Source organism: Aulonocara sp. 'chitande type north' Nkhata Bay, linkage group LG1 (genome assembly GCF_057382095.1).
Source record: "Aulonocara sp. 'chitande type north' Nkhata Bay isolate Kocher_YH1m ecotype deep benthic linkage group LG1, A_spYH_male_GT1.1, whole genome shotgun sequence".
NCBI classification, from domain to species: Eukaryota; Metazoa; Chordata; class Actinopteri; order Cichliformes; family Cichlidae; genus Aulonocara; species Aulonocara sp. 'chitande type north' Nkhata Bay.
Genome location: NC_141344.1, coordinates 33,982,760 through 34,001,988, shown reverse-complemented (window position 1 = coordinate 34,001,988; position 19,229 = coordinate 33,982,760). Strand labels below are relative to the sequence as shown.

At 39.7% G+C, this 19,229-nt stretch overlaps 1 protein-coding gene across 1 annotated transcript in view; it reads left to right on the top strand.

Moving 5' to 3' along the window:
• LOC147339415 (protein kinase C-binding protein NELL1-like) overlaps nucleotides 1–19,229 on the top strand; it is a 307,103-nt gene that overhangs the window by 44,811 nt on the left and 243,063 nt on the right. Inside the window, exon 3 of the mRNA XM_086294400.1 lies at nucleotides 2,072–2,222. Coding sequence (XP_086150526.1) covers nucleotides 2,072–2,222 — 151 coding nt within the window. The remainder of the gene's footprint in view (nucleotides 1–2,071; nucleotides 2,223–19,229) is intronic.

Below are 19,229 nucleotides of genomic sequence, written 5' to 3'. Positions count from 1 at the left end.
CTCTGAAGCCGCACCAAAGACCAGTCAGGGAGTCCTTTGAGAAGTCCTTTAAGTTAAGGTAATATATGGGCTTGTTTTAGCTTGAGAGGTCAGTGAAGCTGGCCACTAAGGGATTTAGCTATTGTTTTGACTTGCAATGTTGGCCTTGAAATGATGAAAGGATACATTTTTTACTAACAGAATATTGAACCTGGAACATTGGAGCAGAGGAATATAATATGTGATACTTAATTCACAATTTTAATGCTCCGTTTTTAAACAACATAGCTTAACTATTTGACCACCAAGATAGATTTACATAGCTAGTAATTAACTTTAAGGAAGTGCATCCTAATGCCACACCAGGAGAGTTTCAAGCTGACTTTTAAGGGAGATAACAATGAAAAGCATGTGACTGAAATGTGAACATATCAGCAGGCACATTGAGAATATGCCTAGTATTAGTTCAGGGAGACCAGAAATTTAAGAAATTCTCAGAACCAACCCTTCTACACATCCCGATAGCAGATAGGACTAGGTGTTGAAGCTGTTTTAGTGTGCCTCAGATATTGTATTTCTACAAGCTGCTTTGCAACCCACCCCTTCTTGCTGTTGTTACTGTGTTGCTGCTGCTTCATGTTTTGTTCTAAAAAGAAAGGGGGTCTGTCATTTATCTTTGGTGGCACAAAGCTGTGCCACTAAAGGCAGGGCAGCTGTGGCTACAACTGTAGCTGCCTTCACCAGTGTATGAATGTGAGAGTGAATGAATAGTGGAATTGTAAAGCGCTTTGAGGGGTCCCGAAAAAGCGCTATATAAATGCAATCCATTATTATTATTATTATTATTATTATTATTATTAAAGGTGAATGACTGCAGACAGAATATGAATCTTCTTTTGACTATAGTGAACCTCATTAGACATATACATTTAGGTTTATTTCTATAAACAACAAATACAAAAACTACAAGCAAGGACAAAGCCAGATGCTGCACACTAAGATGTGAACACACAACAGCTTTCTTCAAATTTGACACTGTTTGCTTTTCCAGGTGGAATTCAGTGTCTAAAGTGTGAAGAGCAGTGTGCCTGACTCTGCCGAATAAAAATGATTTGGATCCTGGCAGTGTCCCATTTTGATGTTTTTGATTTTTATTACAGGTTCAGACTTGCTAATTCTACAATAAGCTATAGCTGCTAGTAGCTTAGTGTCTCTAAACCCAGTGTTGTTTAGAGTTCCAATAATTTTACATACAATAAAATGTACTGCTGCTTCAAACAGTATAAAGCTGCAAATAACTCAGTGTTTGAAATCTACCAACAATGTTAATGTGTTAATGATAAAACAGAGAGTTCAGTCCTTTTTGCAAATGCAGCATTTAAAATGTTGGTAGGTCAGTGACTATATCCCCACGCTAACAGTGCTAATATGTGAAATCCTTGATGTACGATAGCAATAAGAGTCTATTGAAGAGTTTAAGGCGTGCTGACATGTTCTTGACTTTTTTGTAACTGGTCATGTTTTTTCACTTAGGTTTTCTCCCCTTCGGTACAGCTGTTATTTAAGGATAAAATAGACTATGATTTAAACTTACATGAATAAGTTTAAATCACAATTACTATGAGACCGAGATTAGAAATTATTATAGTTATATTTATTCAAACTATGAACTTGTAGGGAAGAGCGCTACCCGAATGCAAGTGGATATGCCAAGGGAAAATCTTGATCTTTGCTGGTTCTCCTTTATCTTTCTGTCTTTAAGGGAACATAAAGTTCTTTTATATCACAGACGCACACACACATCTATGCAAAGTTTGCTGTCTAAGCATGCGTATGAAGCTGTGGATGAAGCCTGCTGGCATCAACAGATTATTTTTATTTTTATTTTTTGCCAGACAGAACTGCCAAAGCAGTTTCAGAGATATTTCAAAGTGTAAAGGTGTTACTTTGTGTTTCACCATGTGTGATTAGCTCACTTAATATGTTGCTTGCGCTTTTGCCAAGTGTGCACGGAGGAGGCAGACGGCACATCGCATGTGAAAAGAGTTGACACAAGCTCATGATTTCTTTCCATTTCATTTTATTCCTTCAGATGTTGGGAGAGCAGTTCACGCCCCAGCACACATCACAGAAAAAGTGGTACAGCTGTTCAGGAGTAAAAGTGAGTTTACCTTCTTGGCCTCCATCCAGCAGAAGTCCTCCACGTCAGGAGTCATATTCTCCATCCACGAGTCAGAACACAGGTAATCCAGCTGTAATCCTCTTCATTTTGGCCCATGGCTGCTTTTCTGTATAACTTTTCTTCCATGGAGTACAGAGCGTGCTCGTTTTAAATTAAACCTAGACTGGATTTATCATCTTACTCTTAGCTGTTTGCAGAAGGCTGTTGATGAGTAAATTAAAGAGCAGTGTACTATTACAGCATTACCAGTGTAAGCCAGAGCATGATGGCAGGCCAGTCACTGGAATAATAGAGCCCTTCAACCAGTACACTATGGGCAGAAAGATAACGTTCCGTGTTCAGTGTTCATAAGATCACTGTGAGGTATAAAGAAATAGAAAAATGCAAAAAAATCACCAAACCCCTTCTTTCACACAATGCTGTATAAACAACCATATACAAACGTGGAACATATGGCCTTGTAATTGAGCTGCTGTGAACTACCAGTATGGGAAAAAGCTGATTGTTTTTCTTGACAAAATGTGGGAATATTTCTAATGGCTTCTTAGTTGTTAATGAATTCCTGGCAGTGGATTGTAAGGTTTGTCCCTGAAGCTGATGTAAGATATCAGTGAGTGGCAGCAGTGAGATCACCCTGTGGCCCCCAGAGAAGCTATGAGTTGTTTTTAAAGGGCAGGCGACAATGATTTTCCTCCTGTGCTCTAAAGGTAAAAGCCTTAAAGTTCTGTAAAACATGTCGTCCAAGTGAGCATGTGAGGTAGAAATTATCATTTCTTGCTGAGGATCAATACGAGGGCAAAATTGCACACAATGGGAGAGTGAAGTTGAGCTGGTCCTCTAAAGCAAGGGAAACAAGACATACAGTTGCTGAAAAGTTTTAATAGATGTACAGCGCTATGCAAAGGTCTTGAGCCGTGTCCCGTTTCTTTATATTTTGCTAGGAAAATTGACTGGTACTTATAAAGTGGCTTTCTTTTTAGTTTTAAGCTCTAGTGAAAGTCTCATTTACCCAGTTCTAATCTTTTCAAAAAAGCAGTGTATGTGTGATCCTCAAGATATTTGGTAAAAAAAACTTAGGATCAGTATCTTGCCTAGAGAAATTATGACATGAGCTGGGGATTCATCCTGCAACTGGTAGACGACCCACTCTTCCAGATGATCCACAGCTGTCCCACATTGATGTAGTGATTTTTGTAAAAATATGCGTAAACATACATGAAAATACAGTATACAGGGGAAAACAGAAGTTGTACAGTCCTAACACCTTTATTCTTTCACACTGCCTGCACTCTCTTTGGTTGAGCTTTACTTTAATTTCCTTAAATAGGAATTGTCTGGAATAGTTCTCCAGGCTTCTTGAAGGATATTTAAAGTTCTTCTTTGGATGTTGTCTGCCTTTTGTTCTTTTCTGTCTTAGTATCCCCCAGTATCCCACACTGCTTCAATAATTGTGAGGTCCAAGCATTTAAGTTCTATCTTTAATGGTTACAACATTAAATGTTTCATTCATGTTAACCCAAGATATTGCATCCATTCAATGAATTCCTTTCCATATAGGCAACATGATCTTAAATTGGCTGATGAGATAAGCTTTGGTTTAAAGTTTTTATGCATGGAAGTAAAGAATGAGTTCTTCAGGACATCTTTTTTGAGTACTCAGCCTAAGTATATTGCAGTGTATGTCAGTGCCCGTGTACTTATTTCTTCAAGCACGTAGTACTGTATATGATCCACACTTGAAGAGAAATGCGCTGCCCCCTACTGTGCTTTAAAGGTGACCCTTAGAGTTCCTTTTTAGTCCCTCTTCTTCTCTCTCTTTCTCACTTTTTTTCTCACATTACCTTCAGGCATAATTGCTGCACAGTGGGTTGGCCGAACAACAGCAAGCAAAGCTAAATGGGGCCAGATGACTGTACTGCCCCCCTCCTTCAGGCACAATGACATGCTCTATGCAACATATGTAGCCCTGAGGAGTGCTGGGACTAAGCAAATGTTGCATTAAAGGCCCTCAGCCACACTCAAACACACCCAGTTAGATATACTAATTGCTAAGCCACTTATAGTGTATATTGCTCTAAAAATGTTCAGGATAGGGCTGTCCCACCAAGAACTAATGTTGTAACTGCATTTACACTTATGTGTTGTTTACAGTCTTCCAACCAAAACACTAAAGTACATAATTGATTATTGGCATCAAAAGTTGCCAGTTGGTCTGTATTCCCAAACCTCTATTTCAATACTAGCTTTCACTGTTCCTTCCACATCCATTTCAACTTATTCATGACTTTTTTACTATTCCATGTCTTCTAGTGCTGTGTTTAAGGTTTAGTTGGATTTAGTCAAAACCTACTTTAAGTCAGATGTGTTTCATTGTCCATTACCTCTATGTCTTTGTCGGGTTTTGAATTGTCTGTTCACAGTGAGATCCATGAACACACTTTATTACGCAGTAATGAAGATACTGCTTCTGGACAGAAACAGATCAGGCAGGCATTATACAGATTTCTTAAAAATTTCAGTTCAATTCAGTTTTATTTAGTGCCAAGTCATAACAGTAGTTGCTTAAAGTGTGTTATATTGAATAGCACCTTAGGTACAGCACCTGCAGTGTTAGAAAGAGCTCCAGCAGAACCAGGAAGGCGGCAGCTATCTGCCGGTTGGGAGTTAAGGGGAAAACAGATGAGAGAAGAGACCATAGGGAGACAGGACAAAACATGAACTATGGGAGAAATTTAATGCCATACAGTAGTAGTGTATAAACATGCGTGGAGTGAAAGGATGGGAGTGGAACAGAAGTGCTCAATGCATCATGGGAAGGCCCCCAGCAGCCTAAGCATATAACAGTAAAACTAAGAGATGCTTAGGGGTCCCTTGATCCAGCCCTAACTATAAGCTTTATCAAAAAAGAAGGTTTTGAGCCTAATATTAAAAGTAGAGAGGGTGTATTTTTCCTGAATCCAATCTGGGAGCTGGTTCCACAGAAGAGGTGCCTCCCATTCTACTTTTAAGTACCCTAGGAACCTCAAGTAAGTCTGAGAACAAAGAGCTCTACTAGGATGATATGATACTATCGTGTCTGTAAAATAAGATGGGTCCTGATTACTTAAGACCTTGTATGTTAGAAAAAGGATGTTACATTTGATTCTGGATAAAATAGGGAACCAATGAAGAGAGAGACCAATATGGGAGAGTTAAGCTCTGTTTCTAGTCCCTGTCAGCACTCTGAATGCAGCATATTCCACTGTTCCAAAAAACACTAATGTTAAAGTATCTTACTGTATATTTTACAGTTTTGTACTGTCTTTCTAGAATATCATTAAATGTACATAAGTAGACTGTGATTTTACATGTCAAAGGTAAGATAACATAACATCACTGTAAATATAGTAAAACACAATTTACTTGTTTTTTAAATATATTTTTTTGTACATATGCATATTTAGATTGTAAAAATACATTCAGAAATGTATCATAATTTCACGAATATTTGTCTGTTATGTGAGAGAATGATCTGTTAAATTCAAATGTAATACTATGGAAAAATATATAAAATGATCGAAAATTAATGAGAATAATCAATAATTAAAGGAGTATTTGAATTATAATTTTGCTGAAAATTTCATGTCATCTTGGTCTGATTCAATAATTCAGAGGTAACAAGTGAAAATATAATTAATAGTAATAAAAACTAAAAAAAACATATAAAACATTGCACGGCCACGCTGTGCTAATTATATATTTAAAAAAATAAATGTAGAGGTAGGAATTGCAATTAATATAAATCTCAAAGTATTCACAACATTCTTGAACAGAAATAGGCCTCTGCACCTGGGGTGAGGGTGTGGCCATGAAAACAATGTGACATGCCATTGGATGTTGGGACACATAATAACATGACGCTAAGCATCAGCCAATGAATGTGAACTAACAACCACAAGGTCGTGGGTATGGCTGTACTGTAGGAAAAAATCCTAATATAAAAGTATTTTACTGTGCATTTTACAGTTTTGTTCTGTTCTTCTAGAATATCATTAAAGTTACGTAAATAGACTGTGATTTCACATTTCAAATGTAAATTAACGTTAAATCACTGTAATGTAATGAAACATAATTGCCATGATTATTAAATATGCATATTTAGATTGTTAAAATACATTCACAAATGTATCATGATTTCACAAATACCTGTCCGTTATTTAAAAGATCGAACTGTTGAATTCAAATGTAATGCTATGGAAAAGTATATAACATGATTCCTATAAGCTTGTCTTACATCACATAAGTATTATTATCATTGCAATTTAGGGCGATCGTGGCTCAAGAGTTGACAGTTTGCCTTGTGATCAGAAGATTGCCGTTCGAGCCCCGGCTTGGACACTCTCGGTATTGTGTCCGTGGTTAAGACTCTTCGCCTACTGGTGATGGCCAGAGGGGCCGATGGTGCGATACGCAGCCTCGCCTCTGTCAGTCTGTCCCAGGGCATGCAATCCATTATTATTTAAACCAACTGTTAACTGTATATTTCTGTACATTTACGTATTATGATTCATATTGCCACATTCATTGACCTTGTTTATAGGTAATTTCATTGTTTGATCACGTTAAAATGTTCCTAATTTAATGTCTAAAAGCACTTGGAAAAGGCAGAATCCCATGTAAAATTAGCGCAACAAACTCTATTATCATTACTGAAAATGACTGTATTTTCATGAGAAAGTTATTTTCTGTTATTTTACGGTAGTATTTTGGCGCCCAAGCTGCCGGAATATTACTGTTTTTTTAAGATTTGTTTTTTTTCCCTATTTATAGGTAATTTCATTGTTTAATCACATTAACATGTTCCTAATTTAATGTTTAAAATCACTTGAAAGGGCAAGATCCCATGTAAAATTAACGCAACAAACTGTATTGTCATTACTGGAAATAACCGTATTTTTATGAGGGAGTTATTTTCTGTTATTTTACGGTAGTGTTTTGGCGCCCCAGCTGCCGGAATATTACCGTTTTGTTTTTTTTTAACATGTTTTTTGTAACAGTGTAGGTCAACTGAAGGCTTTTCAGAATACCTTACTGTGATTGTAGAGTGACTTTTCAGCATCCTAGAGAGATTTTGTAGTTTTGGCAATTTTGCACAGATGAAAGAACACAGTCGTACATATTTGTTTCATTTGCATGTTGAAGGGCATATCCTGGTCAAAAATGACTCCAAGGAAGACGAGGTAATGCCATTCAGAGAAAGTGCCTGGTTAAACACCATGTTTCTGAGGTTTTTAGGGACTTAAAGTACAATAACTCCAGTTTTGTCCAAATTTAAAAGAAGAAAATTTAAGGCCATCCAGGGCTTTATACCTTTAAAGCATGCCTATGTAGCTAGATAGTATTACCATACAGCTAACATTAGCAAGACTTTCATTCCTGTAATTTTGGATGAAACTCATTATGTAACATTCAGACATAGTATAATTATAAATGTTTCTTCACCACTACCACCAAACCGTTTAACTGACTTTCAGTCATTTTTCTTCATATATTGTGCATTGTGAGGTATTGCAAGAGAGAGATTTAGATGCAAATCTAACCCAGCTAAGCCACAGCAGGATGAAGTTATTTTGAGACGAGTTGTTTTCGGAGAGAGACCGCCACACTGTGAGCGTAATTAAATTTGGTGAGATGGGCGCAGCCTTGACTGGCTTGGTGCAGACCTGTGCTCCATTGTGACTGAGGATTTGTTCTGAACCTCTGAATCCTCTCTGAAGGCCCTATTAGCCCTCTGCCGATGGCCATTCTTTCCCATTATAACACAAGTCTCCCATTCAGCCACCTAACACACAGCCACTGTAGCTCTACGGCTCACCCAAATCCAATCAGACATTCCTTCTCTATCGCTCTGTCTTTCCTTTCCTTCTTCATCTTTCTCCCTGCACAATCAAACGGTCCTGTCTTTCCTCCCTCCCACTGACTCTGCTAACTCTGCTTTCCTGATATGATAATATCCTTTCTCTCGCCCCTCCTCTCCTCCTCCGCTGTCCTCATCCTCAAAGGTAAAACATCTTCTGAATGCAAGCATTTCTCTGTGCCCTGTGTTAAAGCAGAAAAAGTTGTTTTTTTTTCTTGCACCCAGCACTGGGGAATGGGGAGAAAGGTTTATTGCTGCTCCACTAGACTGAATAGAACAAAAGAATCCCATTTCTGCCTAGACAGCAGTTTTCTGGGTACCAGTAACGCTCTTATTGTCAGCAAGTGGCAATAGCTCTGTGATGAAGTAACTCAAAGCCTGGTCTCTCCACTGCTCTTCCCACCAGTGCACTCAAAGATGCTCAGCCATTCTCCTCCAGCTGCTCTGTTCATCTGCTTGCCCTTTTGTCACTCTACAGGTCTGCCTCTCCCTCAGTGCCTCACTTCATAAGCACTCACAGGTTCTTCTCTTTGAAGAAACATGCTGGGGAAGAAGAGGGACTTGTTAAGCTTGGCTTCCTGGTAAAAGTTTATGAATGTTGGTGAGTGCAGGGAAGCTGGATGCAGAAAATGCCTGGCCCACTGCTGAATTCTATTGATATCAGCAGTTAGTTGAACACGGGAGCGATAAATTGGCTCTCCACAATTTTTAGATGCTGACGTCTGTCAAACGTTTTAACAGAAGTCAGCATATTTATGGATATTTTAAAATTCCTTGCTTACAAAGTTCCTTTGCACAGGTGTAAAGGTGAACATTTCAGTCTCCCGTGCCTTAGTAAAAGTACAGGTCATGTGTAGAATAGAAAAACCCTGCCTAAACCCAAAGGCAATGGAAGATTTCTTTTATAAGACAGTTGTACCAATACCCACATTGACTGTTATCCACCTCATGACTTCAATCTCTATTATTGGAAGAAAAATGTTAATGTTGTTCATTTTGTTTTTGTACGTTGTGTTAAAATAAATTTTAGCTTAAGAAAATTAATTCATAGCATCTGATTCTCTATAACTTATACCTTTGAAAAGCAGGTCTGATGGCATATTGACAAAACAAAATGATTAATCATCATTACTTGGTAAAACTGCCACTGACAATTTGGTTTCGTCTTTCTCTGCCAGATGATCCTAAAATGATCCTAAAACTAAGTGTTGCCATAGAAAATTCCTGCGTCCTCCTCCAGCCTGTTTATTTCGTGCTATAGGTTGATCCACAAAAGCTTGTTTTGCCATGAAATGGGATTTGTGTTTGAATGTTGAAGAAGAATAACCTGCTGGCTGCGATCCTGAACTCCTGATCTCCCCAGTGGAGCAGCACTAGGATGAGCCATGGCCTCTCACCTCCGACAGATGCCAGTTTCCTCAATGAACTCCCTAGATTATTCTAGAAAGTGCACTCCCTTGCAGGGTTTGCTTTAAAGGTGTGCAATACGGTACAAATGCTGTCTTTGGCTTTGTCTGGACTTAATAGATACTTTCCCAGAATTACAGTTTGTTCTACAGTTACTGTTTCCATTTTACACATGTATTCAACCCATCTTGATATCAAATGTGGAACAGTGCGCTTATTATGTGAACAGTACTGGAACCTACTGGAATACTATTTTTACACCTTAAAGTGCATCCGAAGGGCTACAAAGTTCCTGTCACAAACATTTTCAAAGTGGCAGTTATTTGGCGTTCTGTACACGTTCAATCCATAGTTTTTGCGTGACGTCAGTGCTACTGGGACACGCCTACCTGGTGGGCATAAACAGTACTGCGGTCCTTTGCCCTCCAGCCTTCTTTTGAATTTTCCTTTGTGTAAAATGTGACACCAACATGTGAGCACACCTGTCTTAACACTGCCTTACATCTCAAATTCCACCAATCCATTCTTCTCCACTGCAATACAGGCTGTCAGCAGTGACTCATTTAAACTGTAGGAATGATTTACCTGACATCAGAAAAATACTCGGTCAACTTTACTGTTATGCCATGACATTAATGTAAAAAAATAATATTACGAAAGAAAGAAAAAAAATAAAATAAAAGATAATACTACCAGAACTCTTCTGGCTGTAAACTGTAAAGGTCAGAGAGAGTCATTTAAATGGGGTATTTTGTTTAGGCTAGCTATGTAGAAGTTACTTTTGCTTTAATGATGAGTAAATTCTTCTAGAGATACATCAAAAATACATGGAGCTGTCCGTACTTTGAAAGCTTTCATCCTGGCAGCATTGTAAGGTGAGTGATTCTCCACAGCAGCGGTCCCCAACCTTTTTTGCGCCATGGGCCGGTTTATGTCTGACAATATTTTCACGGACCAGCCTTTAAGGTGTCGCGGATAAATACAACAAAATAAAACCAGTACCCGTACCAAAAAAAAGTTTTATTCATAACACACGGGAAAAGACCCAGGGAAACAGAGTTAACTTTAAAAACAATAAAAAAAAATAACGATGAAACCCTGAAAACCACAAATTTCACACCCGAGCCTCAACACTCGTGGTTTGGTACCAAACGACTCATGGACTGGTACCGGCCGTGGCCCGGGGGTTTGAGACCGCTGCTCTACAAGACACGTTGATGCCACTGAACTGGAGGCTTTTGTTGTTTGCTCTGTTGAAAGCCATATTAAATATATAATTTAAATATAAATATTTGTTTGTGTGTGCATGCCATTAAGTTTGTAAACATGATAGTTTGAAAAGTTTTTCTCATAAATTTTGTAGTGGGATCATGGTATCATGGCTTACATCCACCAAGGTCTTCAAGGTCATTTTATTTGTTGAAAATTGACAATAAGCCTAATAACTTAAAAACTATGATTCTCATAAGTGTGTTTGTTTTTTGTCAACATGTAGAAAGATACTTAATGACACATTTGATCTCTGTACTCTCCTTTAAGGCCAGCAGATTAAGCTGTAGGTCAAAATGATAATAATGCTGTATGAAACTATTTAAACTGTTTGTTATTGCCATTGTAGGTCTTGAAAGCATATTAGGAATGATATGCGGGGATTCTAAATATCACACTACATGTTACATTTGACTTCTGACCTCACTTTGCATTTCACATCTGCCAACAGGGGGAAAAAAAAGACTAAGTACTTAAAGTACATTTAAAAAGAGCCAAAAAGTGTTAAAAGTGATTATTATCACTTTAACCTTCAGATGAATTTATTGACCTTAAATAAAGCCAGAGGTCAAATGGTATTTTAATTATTTAATATGTATTTTTAACAAAGAGCACACTTGTAATAATCATAGTTTCAAAGTTCTAAAGCTTTTTGTCCATTTTTGACCAACAAATCATTAAGTTGACCTTGAAGACCTTCGTGGACGTAAGACAAATTTTAATGGATTGTTAACATGACCCCACTCTGAACCCCTACAAAGTTTCATCAGAATTATTAAAAAACATTTCGGGCTATTATGTTTACAGACAGAATGATGACACGCACGCACACACATGAAGTGTTGTTTCTGATAGTGGCAGGACTGCACACTCATACAGCAGTGACTGAGGTTTACCAGAAAATAATGCTCAACTTGGATGATGTGGTTTTCAGGCAGAGCATTAAGGCATCAAACCTAAGTCATACATCAAAGCTCCTATATTCTCAAGATAGTTTTGAGATCAACATTTGGTTTTCTCAGCTGCTGCTCTCATTTCTGTGATGCCGCCTTTGAAAACTAAACATGTCATTGGGCAGTGCCGCTCCCTGTCTGGCTAAGAAGCCTGCAGGGAAGCAGCCTCGATAGCGTGAGTCCCTCAGGAAAACAAATTACTCACATAGCACAGCGGTGGCTCTGCCTGCTTTCTAGCAGCAAAAGACATTCTTATTGGGGGTCTCTCTCAAACTTCCCAGAAACATCTGTGGTTGCTATTAGTTTGAAGTTTGAAGCAGTTTGTCTCTATGACTATGTGTGGCAAAAGAAGATTGGAATCGCCAGAGATGCCGCATTACAATACCACCTTCTTTCTATAATAACTGTAGCTTATGTACATATTATTGTAGCACTAAAAAGTTCAATTTGTATGAGCAGTTTTGATAAGATGACAACATTTGATATCCCTATATCGATAAAATATTGCCATGCAAAATATCTTGATACTTTGTTGTATTGATTTCTCCAACACTACTAGAAAACTGGGGGGTGGAGGTGGGAGGAATCAATATAGCATAGTACCACCAGGGGCCATGAAAGGGAAAGAGGCACATCTTGGGCTACGATATTTGCTGAGTCAAAGAAATCTGGTGCCCAAAGTAAAACAAAATATTAATAATAAATTCAGGGACAGCCATTCATGAGGCATATTTTTAATTTTTGGCAGACGCTCCCCTCTGTTTATGTTTTATTCACTCCACTACATCCTGTACTCAAACGATTCGTTGATTGTTTAGACCTGACATCGTCATCACCCTCATTATAACAAACCTGAGGTGGCCTGCGTCACACAGCGCTTGGCTGGTATTAATGTCATGCTGAACACACTCCAAACTGTGAAAATGAGAATTGATTTCTTCTTTCACATCACATCCCATTGATCTATATACCTCAAGCTGTGCACCTTTCCACTACCACCCTCTGACCTGATCGCAACATTTGCTAAATCCACAATCTCCAATCAAGCATAGCCTTCTTGTGACAACTGAAGCACAACGCCTTGCAACCAATCCTGGTCATACTTTACAGGTCAGTAGAGAAGGCACCGGAGTGCTTTGCCATCGTCATATCTGCTTTACCTCCTTCTCCTCCCGTTCTATGGACAAGCTGCAGAGTGCTGACCTTCCTATATAGCAGATAATTGGCTGTCATCTGCCTTCTATGAAATCGCTGCATGACACTGGAGGTGAAGAAAAAGGGCAGGATGATATACAGCTAACCCAGAACTCTCTGGCAGCCATTCATTTCCAAAACTTTTCTCCCACAGACAATGCCACTGGATTTTGATAAAGAACACTTGTCACCTCAACAGCTTCCTCCCACAGCTGTCACAGCACTTCCGAGACTTTCTACAGCCCACAATCTCCATCTCAGGAGATGCAGCCTGCAACCCTGCCACTGTGGCTGTTTATTTATCACATAGTAGTTTGAACCACCGTCTCCTCTGGTCTTAGCAGACTCATAATACTATAGAAAAACATGCTAGAGGAATTTGTACTGGTATTAAGTGTTATATCCCCCATTAACACTCATACCACCACTTATCACTTTGACTATTCAGTCAAAAGTCAGCAGTTTCCACTTAAGGAATTATTTGTCCATTTGCTGCCTTGTTAGGCTAAGAGTTCAAAAACTGATATGACGCTTTATGATTGTTGCAACCGTTGACATCCTGGAGTTTCTGCTGGTTGTCTGGCAGCTGCTAACAACCAAACATAGTCTGGAAAACAACCACACCGACATTTACATTTTTTCACCTTTTTTTCATGCATTTGAAAAAATTTGATTTACGTAACTTGCTAATTATTTTGCTGTAGTAATGTGCGTAATCATATTATTATTAAATGGCTGTGCCAAATCATACCAGTCAAATGTTTAGGAGAGTACTCATTCTTGAAAGTAAGTTTTCAAAAAATAAATAAAAATCGAACTAATTCTGATTGCATTAATAATAAATCCTGTTAGTGACTGTCTTTAAACATCTGTCGGCCAATGCTCAGGATTTTTTACGAGTCTGTTGTGGCTAGTGCCATCTTCTATGCTGTTGTATGCTGGGACAGCAAGGTTGAGGGTCGCAATCACAAACTGATCCGCAAGGGCAGCAATGTGATGCGGATGCAGCTAGACTCCTTTAAGTTGGTGTTGGGCAGGCAGATGTTGTCCAAGATAAGGACAATGCTGGATAACACCTCCCACCTACTCCATGACATGCTGGCCGGTCACAGGAGCACGCTCAGTGAGAGACTGAGATTACCCAAATGCACCACTGAACGACACAGGAAATCATTCCTGTCTGTATAACTCCTCCATGTAGTACACTGCACACACTGCAATAGTTACATCCTTTTGCACATGCTCTTTGTTATTTTTACTGTAGAGCATGTGCTACAGTAAAAATAACAAATAACAAAGTTTTACAAGTTAGAATAAAATGCTAGTCATATAAATTTCACCTCTGTAATATTCTTGAGCTATTTGTATAGAGCTATTTTTTTTATATTTTGTAAACTTTGTAATATATTTATCTTGGAGCAACTGTAACCACATAATTTCCTTAGGGATTATTAAAGTATTCTGATTCTGACTCTGCTTACTTTCTTGTCTCTTATGAGCAGTGTTGGTCAAGTTACTTGAAAAAAGTAATCAGTAACTAATTACTGATTACTTCCCCCAAAAAGTAATCCCGTTACTTTACTGATTACTTATTTTCAAAAGTAATTAATTACTTAGTTACTTTTAAAAAACACGATTTACAACCTGAATAGGTGATAAAGCGATAGATCTTTCAGCCCAATTTTACTTTTTCTGCATAATCCATCATACAAAATGTAATCAAATGGAAAAGTCTATTTTTAAAACTTTTATAGTTTTATTAATTTTAATATTGTAATTTTGTATATGCTCCCTCTCGGCAGTGTCATCAGGAGGCATGGAGTGAACTTCCACAGTTACGCTGATGACACGCAGCTGTACATCTCTGTGTCTCCTGATGACACCAGACCAATGGATGCCCTTTTTAACTGTATTTTAGATATAAGATCTTGGATGGCAGAAAACTTTTTACAGCTTAACCAGGACAAAACTGAAGTTTTAATCGTCGGTCCTGAGGCTCAGAGAGAGAAACTCTTGTCTAAATTAGAGGCATTTTCACTATGTCCTTCGTTACAAGTGAAAAACCTGGGTGTTATTTTTGACTCTGAGCTTGGTTTTATCCCACATATTAAACATGTAACCAAAATTGGATTTTATCATCTAAAAAATATAGCCAGAGTCCGCCCAATTCTCTCTCGGGCCAACACGGAGATGCTGATGCATGCTTTTATTACCAGTCGCATTGATTACTGTAATGCCCTGCTCTCTGGTCTTCCTAAGAAGAATATTTCAACTTTACAACTTTTGCAAAACTCGGGAGCTCGTGTGCTGACGAAGACCAGAGGGCGGGCCCACATTACACCGGTTTTAGAATCGCTGCATTGGCTCCCCGTGTGTTTCAGGATCGATTTTAAAGTTCTTTTATTGGTTTTTAAATGTCTTAATGGTCTTGGGCCTTCTTATCTCTCAGATCTGCTTTTACCATATGAACCCTCGCGGACCCTGAGGTCCTCTGGTACTGGCCTTTTGATTGTCCCTAAAGTCAGGACACATACTCACGGAGAGGCAGCTTTTCAGTGGTATGGCCCTCGTCTGTGGAACAGCCTGCCGGAGGAGCTCAGGGCCGCAGAGAACGTACATGTTTTTAAGAACAGGCTCAAGACCCACCTTTTTAATTTAGCTTTTACTTAGCGTTTATTTATTTTATGCTTATTTATTCTATCCTGTTATTTTATTATTAATTTAGGCTTTACCTAATATTTATTGATTTTATTCTTATCCATTTTTTAATCTTCTTACTCTATTTATATTTATATTTATATTGTATCCCGTTCTGTATCAGCATTCTCACATACGTGAGAATGCTGTTTGTAGATTACAGCTCAGCATTCAATACCATCGTTCCCTCGAAGCTGGACAGGAAACTGCAGGATCTAGGACTGAGCAGCTCCCTCTGCAGCTGGATCCTTAGCTTCCTGTCTGACAGACGCCAAGTGGTCAGACTGGGCAGCATCACCTCATCCCCCATCACACTGAACGCTGGTGCTCCACAGGGGTGTGTACTGAGCCCTCTCCTGTACTCACTCTACACCTACGACTGCACGGCCACTAACAACTCCAACATCATTGTGAAGTTTGCAGACGACACTACAGTGGTGGGTCTTATCACCAACGGTGATGAGACGGCTTACAGGGAGGAGGTCAGCGCCCTGACCCACTGGTGTCAAGACAACCATCTCACCCTCAACGTCGCAAAGACAAAGGAGTTGATAGTGGACTTCCGGAGGTGCAGAGAAGTACGCACCCCCATCACCATCAACGGCGCTGCTGTGGAGAGAGTGAGCAGCTTCCGGTTCCTTGGTGTACACCTGGCTGAGGATCTTACGTGGTCAGTACACATAAACAAAACAGTGAAGAAGGCGCAACAGCGCCTCTTCTTTCTCAGGAGACTGAAAAGATTTGGCATGAGCCCTCGCATCCTCAGGACCTTCTATCACTGTGCCATTGAGAGCATCCTCACTGGATGCATCACCACCTGGTATGGCAACAGCACCGCCTACAACCGCAAAGCTCTCCAGAAAGTAGTGCGGTGCTCTGAACGGATAATTGGAGGTGAGCTTCCCTCCCTCCAAGACATCTATAGGAAGCGGTGCCTGAGGAAAGCGGGGAGGATCATCAAGGACTCCAGTCACCCCAGCCATAAACTGTTCAGACTACTTCCCTCAGGAAGGAGGTTCTGCAGCATCCGGTCCCGTACCAGCAGACTGAGAGACAGCTTTTTCCATCAGGCCATCAGACTGCTGAACACATCATAGACACCTCACCTTCACTACTGGAACTTCAACATTATGCACTCCATACTGTACAGTAATGCCACTGTTTTGCACATGTCTCACGCTGTATATTTTTATATATTTTACTTATTGACTCTATTTAATTTGTAAAATATGTGTATACACACACACACACACACACACACACACACACACACACACACACACACACACACACACACACACACACACACACACACACACACACGTAGAAAAACATTTAGTATACACATCCAGAAATTTTTTTTTTTTTTGCATATACTATTATATATTGTACATATATATTTATTAGTTTCAGATTTAGCCATTCGTATATTTTGCCTGTTTATGTTATTGTATTTTGCACAACTCTGTTGTTTGTGAAGCTCGCACACAAGAATTTCACTCGCATGTGCTGTACCAATGTACCTGCACATGTGATGTGACAATAGTGTTTCCTCGAAGGGGGCTCTCTGCACCGGGGCTGTGATCGACCGTGGCTGCTGGGTCTCTGGGGTTCCTCTCAGCCTGGCTGGGGGGCTCCTTTGCCTCCCTCCTGCTGTGTGCCCAGCCTGGAGGCTGCGGTCTGTGACCGGCTCTCGGTGCAGACGGCTCCCTGTTATAGTGTTTCCTCACTTGGCTCATGTGAACCCAGCCCAATTTTTACTCTTTAAGTGTGTGTGTGTGTGTGTGTGTGTGTGTGTGTGTGTGTGTGTGTGTGTGGGTGGGGGGAGAGATATGTGTGTATTCACATCATTTATGTTAATGAGAGTGTGGGGAGTGAGTTGGAGGGTGGGGTGGGCTGCTTTTAACTATGTTAAGCACTTTGTGCTACATTTTTTGTATGAAAAGTGCTTTATAAATAAAGATTTATTGATTGAAGTAAAACACAGCAGAAAATAAATAAAATCAAAGACTAGCAGTCCTTTTGCTCTATTTTCACCTGTAAAGCAGGAGTTGGGTAGGCGAAGGTTTACCCTGGTGCAGGTGTGCCGCAGCGGTCAGTGGAAGGATACGGCAGTTTCTCTGTGAATTTCCCATTACGTGGTAGCACACTCGGAGCTTGCTTGGAAGTTTAGGGTTTTTTTCGCTGTAAAAAGATGTTTTCTTCCCACGCACAATGCTAATGGATGCTAATGTTTTTGTCACTTTTTATGGAATCAAACTTAACCCTTGTATGGTGTTCGGGTCTGTGAGACCCGTTTTCAGTTTTTTTTTCAAAAGAAAAATTAAACAATTATTTTTTCAACCTGAAATTCATTGGCTTTGGCTTATTTTCTGTGAAGAACATGAATCTGAACAAATTTTCAATGACCTCATACTGTACCTCCCCCCACGCATTTACATTACATACAAGGTGTTCGGGTCCACTGGACCCAGGTCTAGTAAAAGTGTTGAAAGTGTAGGTCCTGTGTTCCTACACTCTGTCTTCCTCCTTTCTGGTGCTGCTGATGGTGTTTTCTTCCCCTCCTGCTCGCGCACAAAGTTGCAACATTGTTGAAAATTCAACTATCAACACGTCTGCTCTTACATTCCCACACATTTTACCCTCTTTCTTGAGGGATCCAAATTTTATTTTCTCATACCCTGTCCCACCTGCAAATTAGGGGCATAATACTATAAATAAGACTTTGCCAGTGTGGTTCTTTATCACAACTGATCAAGATGACAAAAGATTATCTGCTGCGAGGGCCATCCAATTGATTTTGGAAGAGAGAGGGGCTTCTGATGATGATGTTGACAAAGAGGTTTCAGAATATTTCACATTTCTGAGTCTGACAGTGACTTTGAAGAAGAGGATGAGGTTGAGCACCATTTAGTAACAAAACAAAGACGAGTACCCCATCTGCAGCCAGCTCCAGGACCAGAACAAGCCCACCAGACAGCAAGTGAAGAAATATGGATGTCAATAACTGGTGAAATTGAATGTTCTTCTTGCCCAAGAAATGAGCCACCCTGCAGAGCTGCTACTGTGATAAGCCAGGGCCAACACGGCTGACAGTTACTCATGTGCAGGACATCAAGTCTTCATTTGAGCTTTTCATCCCAGATTCCATCCAGAAAATTATTCTGGATTGCAGTAATCTAGAAGGAAGGTGTGTTTTTGGAGAGAGGTGGAAGGAGATGGACCAAATCCATCTAAGAACCCCAAAGGCCTACTTTGGGGTTCTTATCCTTGCTGGAGTTTTCAGGTCCAAAGGGGAATCCACAGAATGCCTGTGGGATGCAGAAACCGGCAAGAACCTTTCCGTGCATCAATGTCTCTGGAAAACTTCCACAAAATTTCCAGGATTATCCGTTTTGATAACCGAGACGACAGACCAGCTCGACGGCAGAGAGACAAGCTACCTGCCATCAGGACAGTGTGGGATAAGTGTGTGCACCACCTCCCCTGTTTTACAACCCTGGGCCTAATGTCACCATTGATGAGCAGCTGATGCCATTTAGTTGTGAAACATATTGCTTCACGTGTAAATGTGTTGTGTCTTTCCACTCACTCCACTTGATTATAACTGATTTTTTTTATAACATTTTATATAAAAGAAAAACGAGAAGCA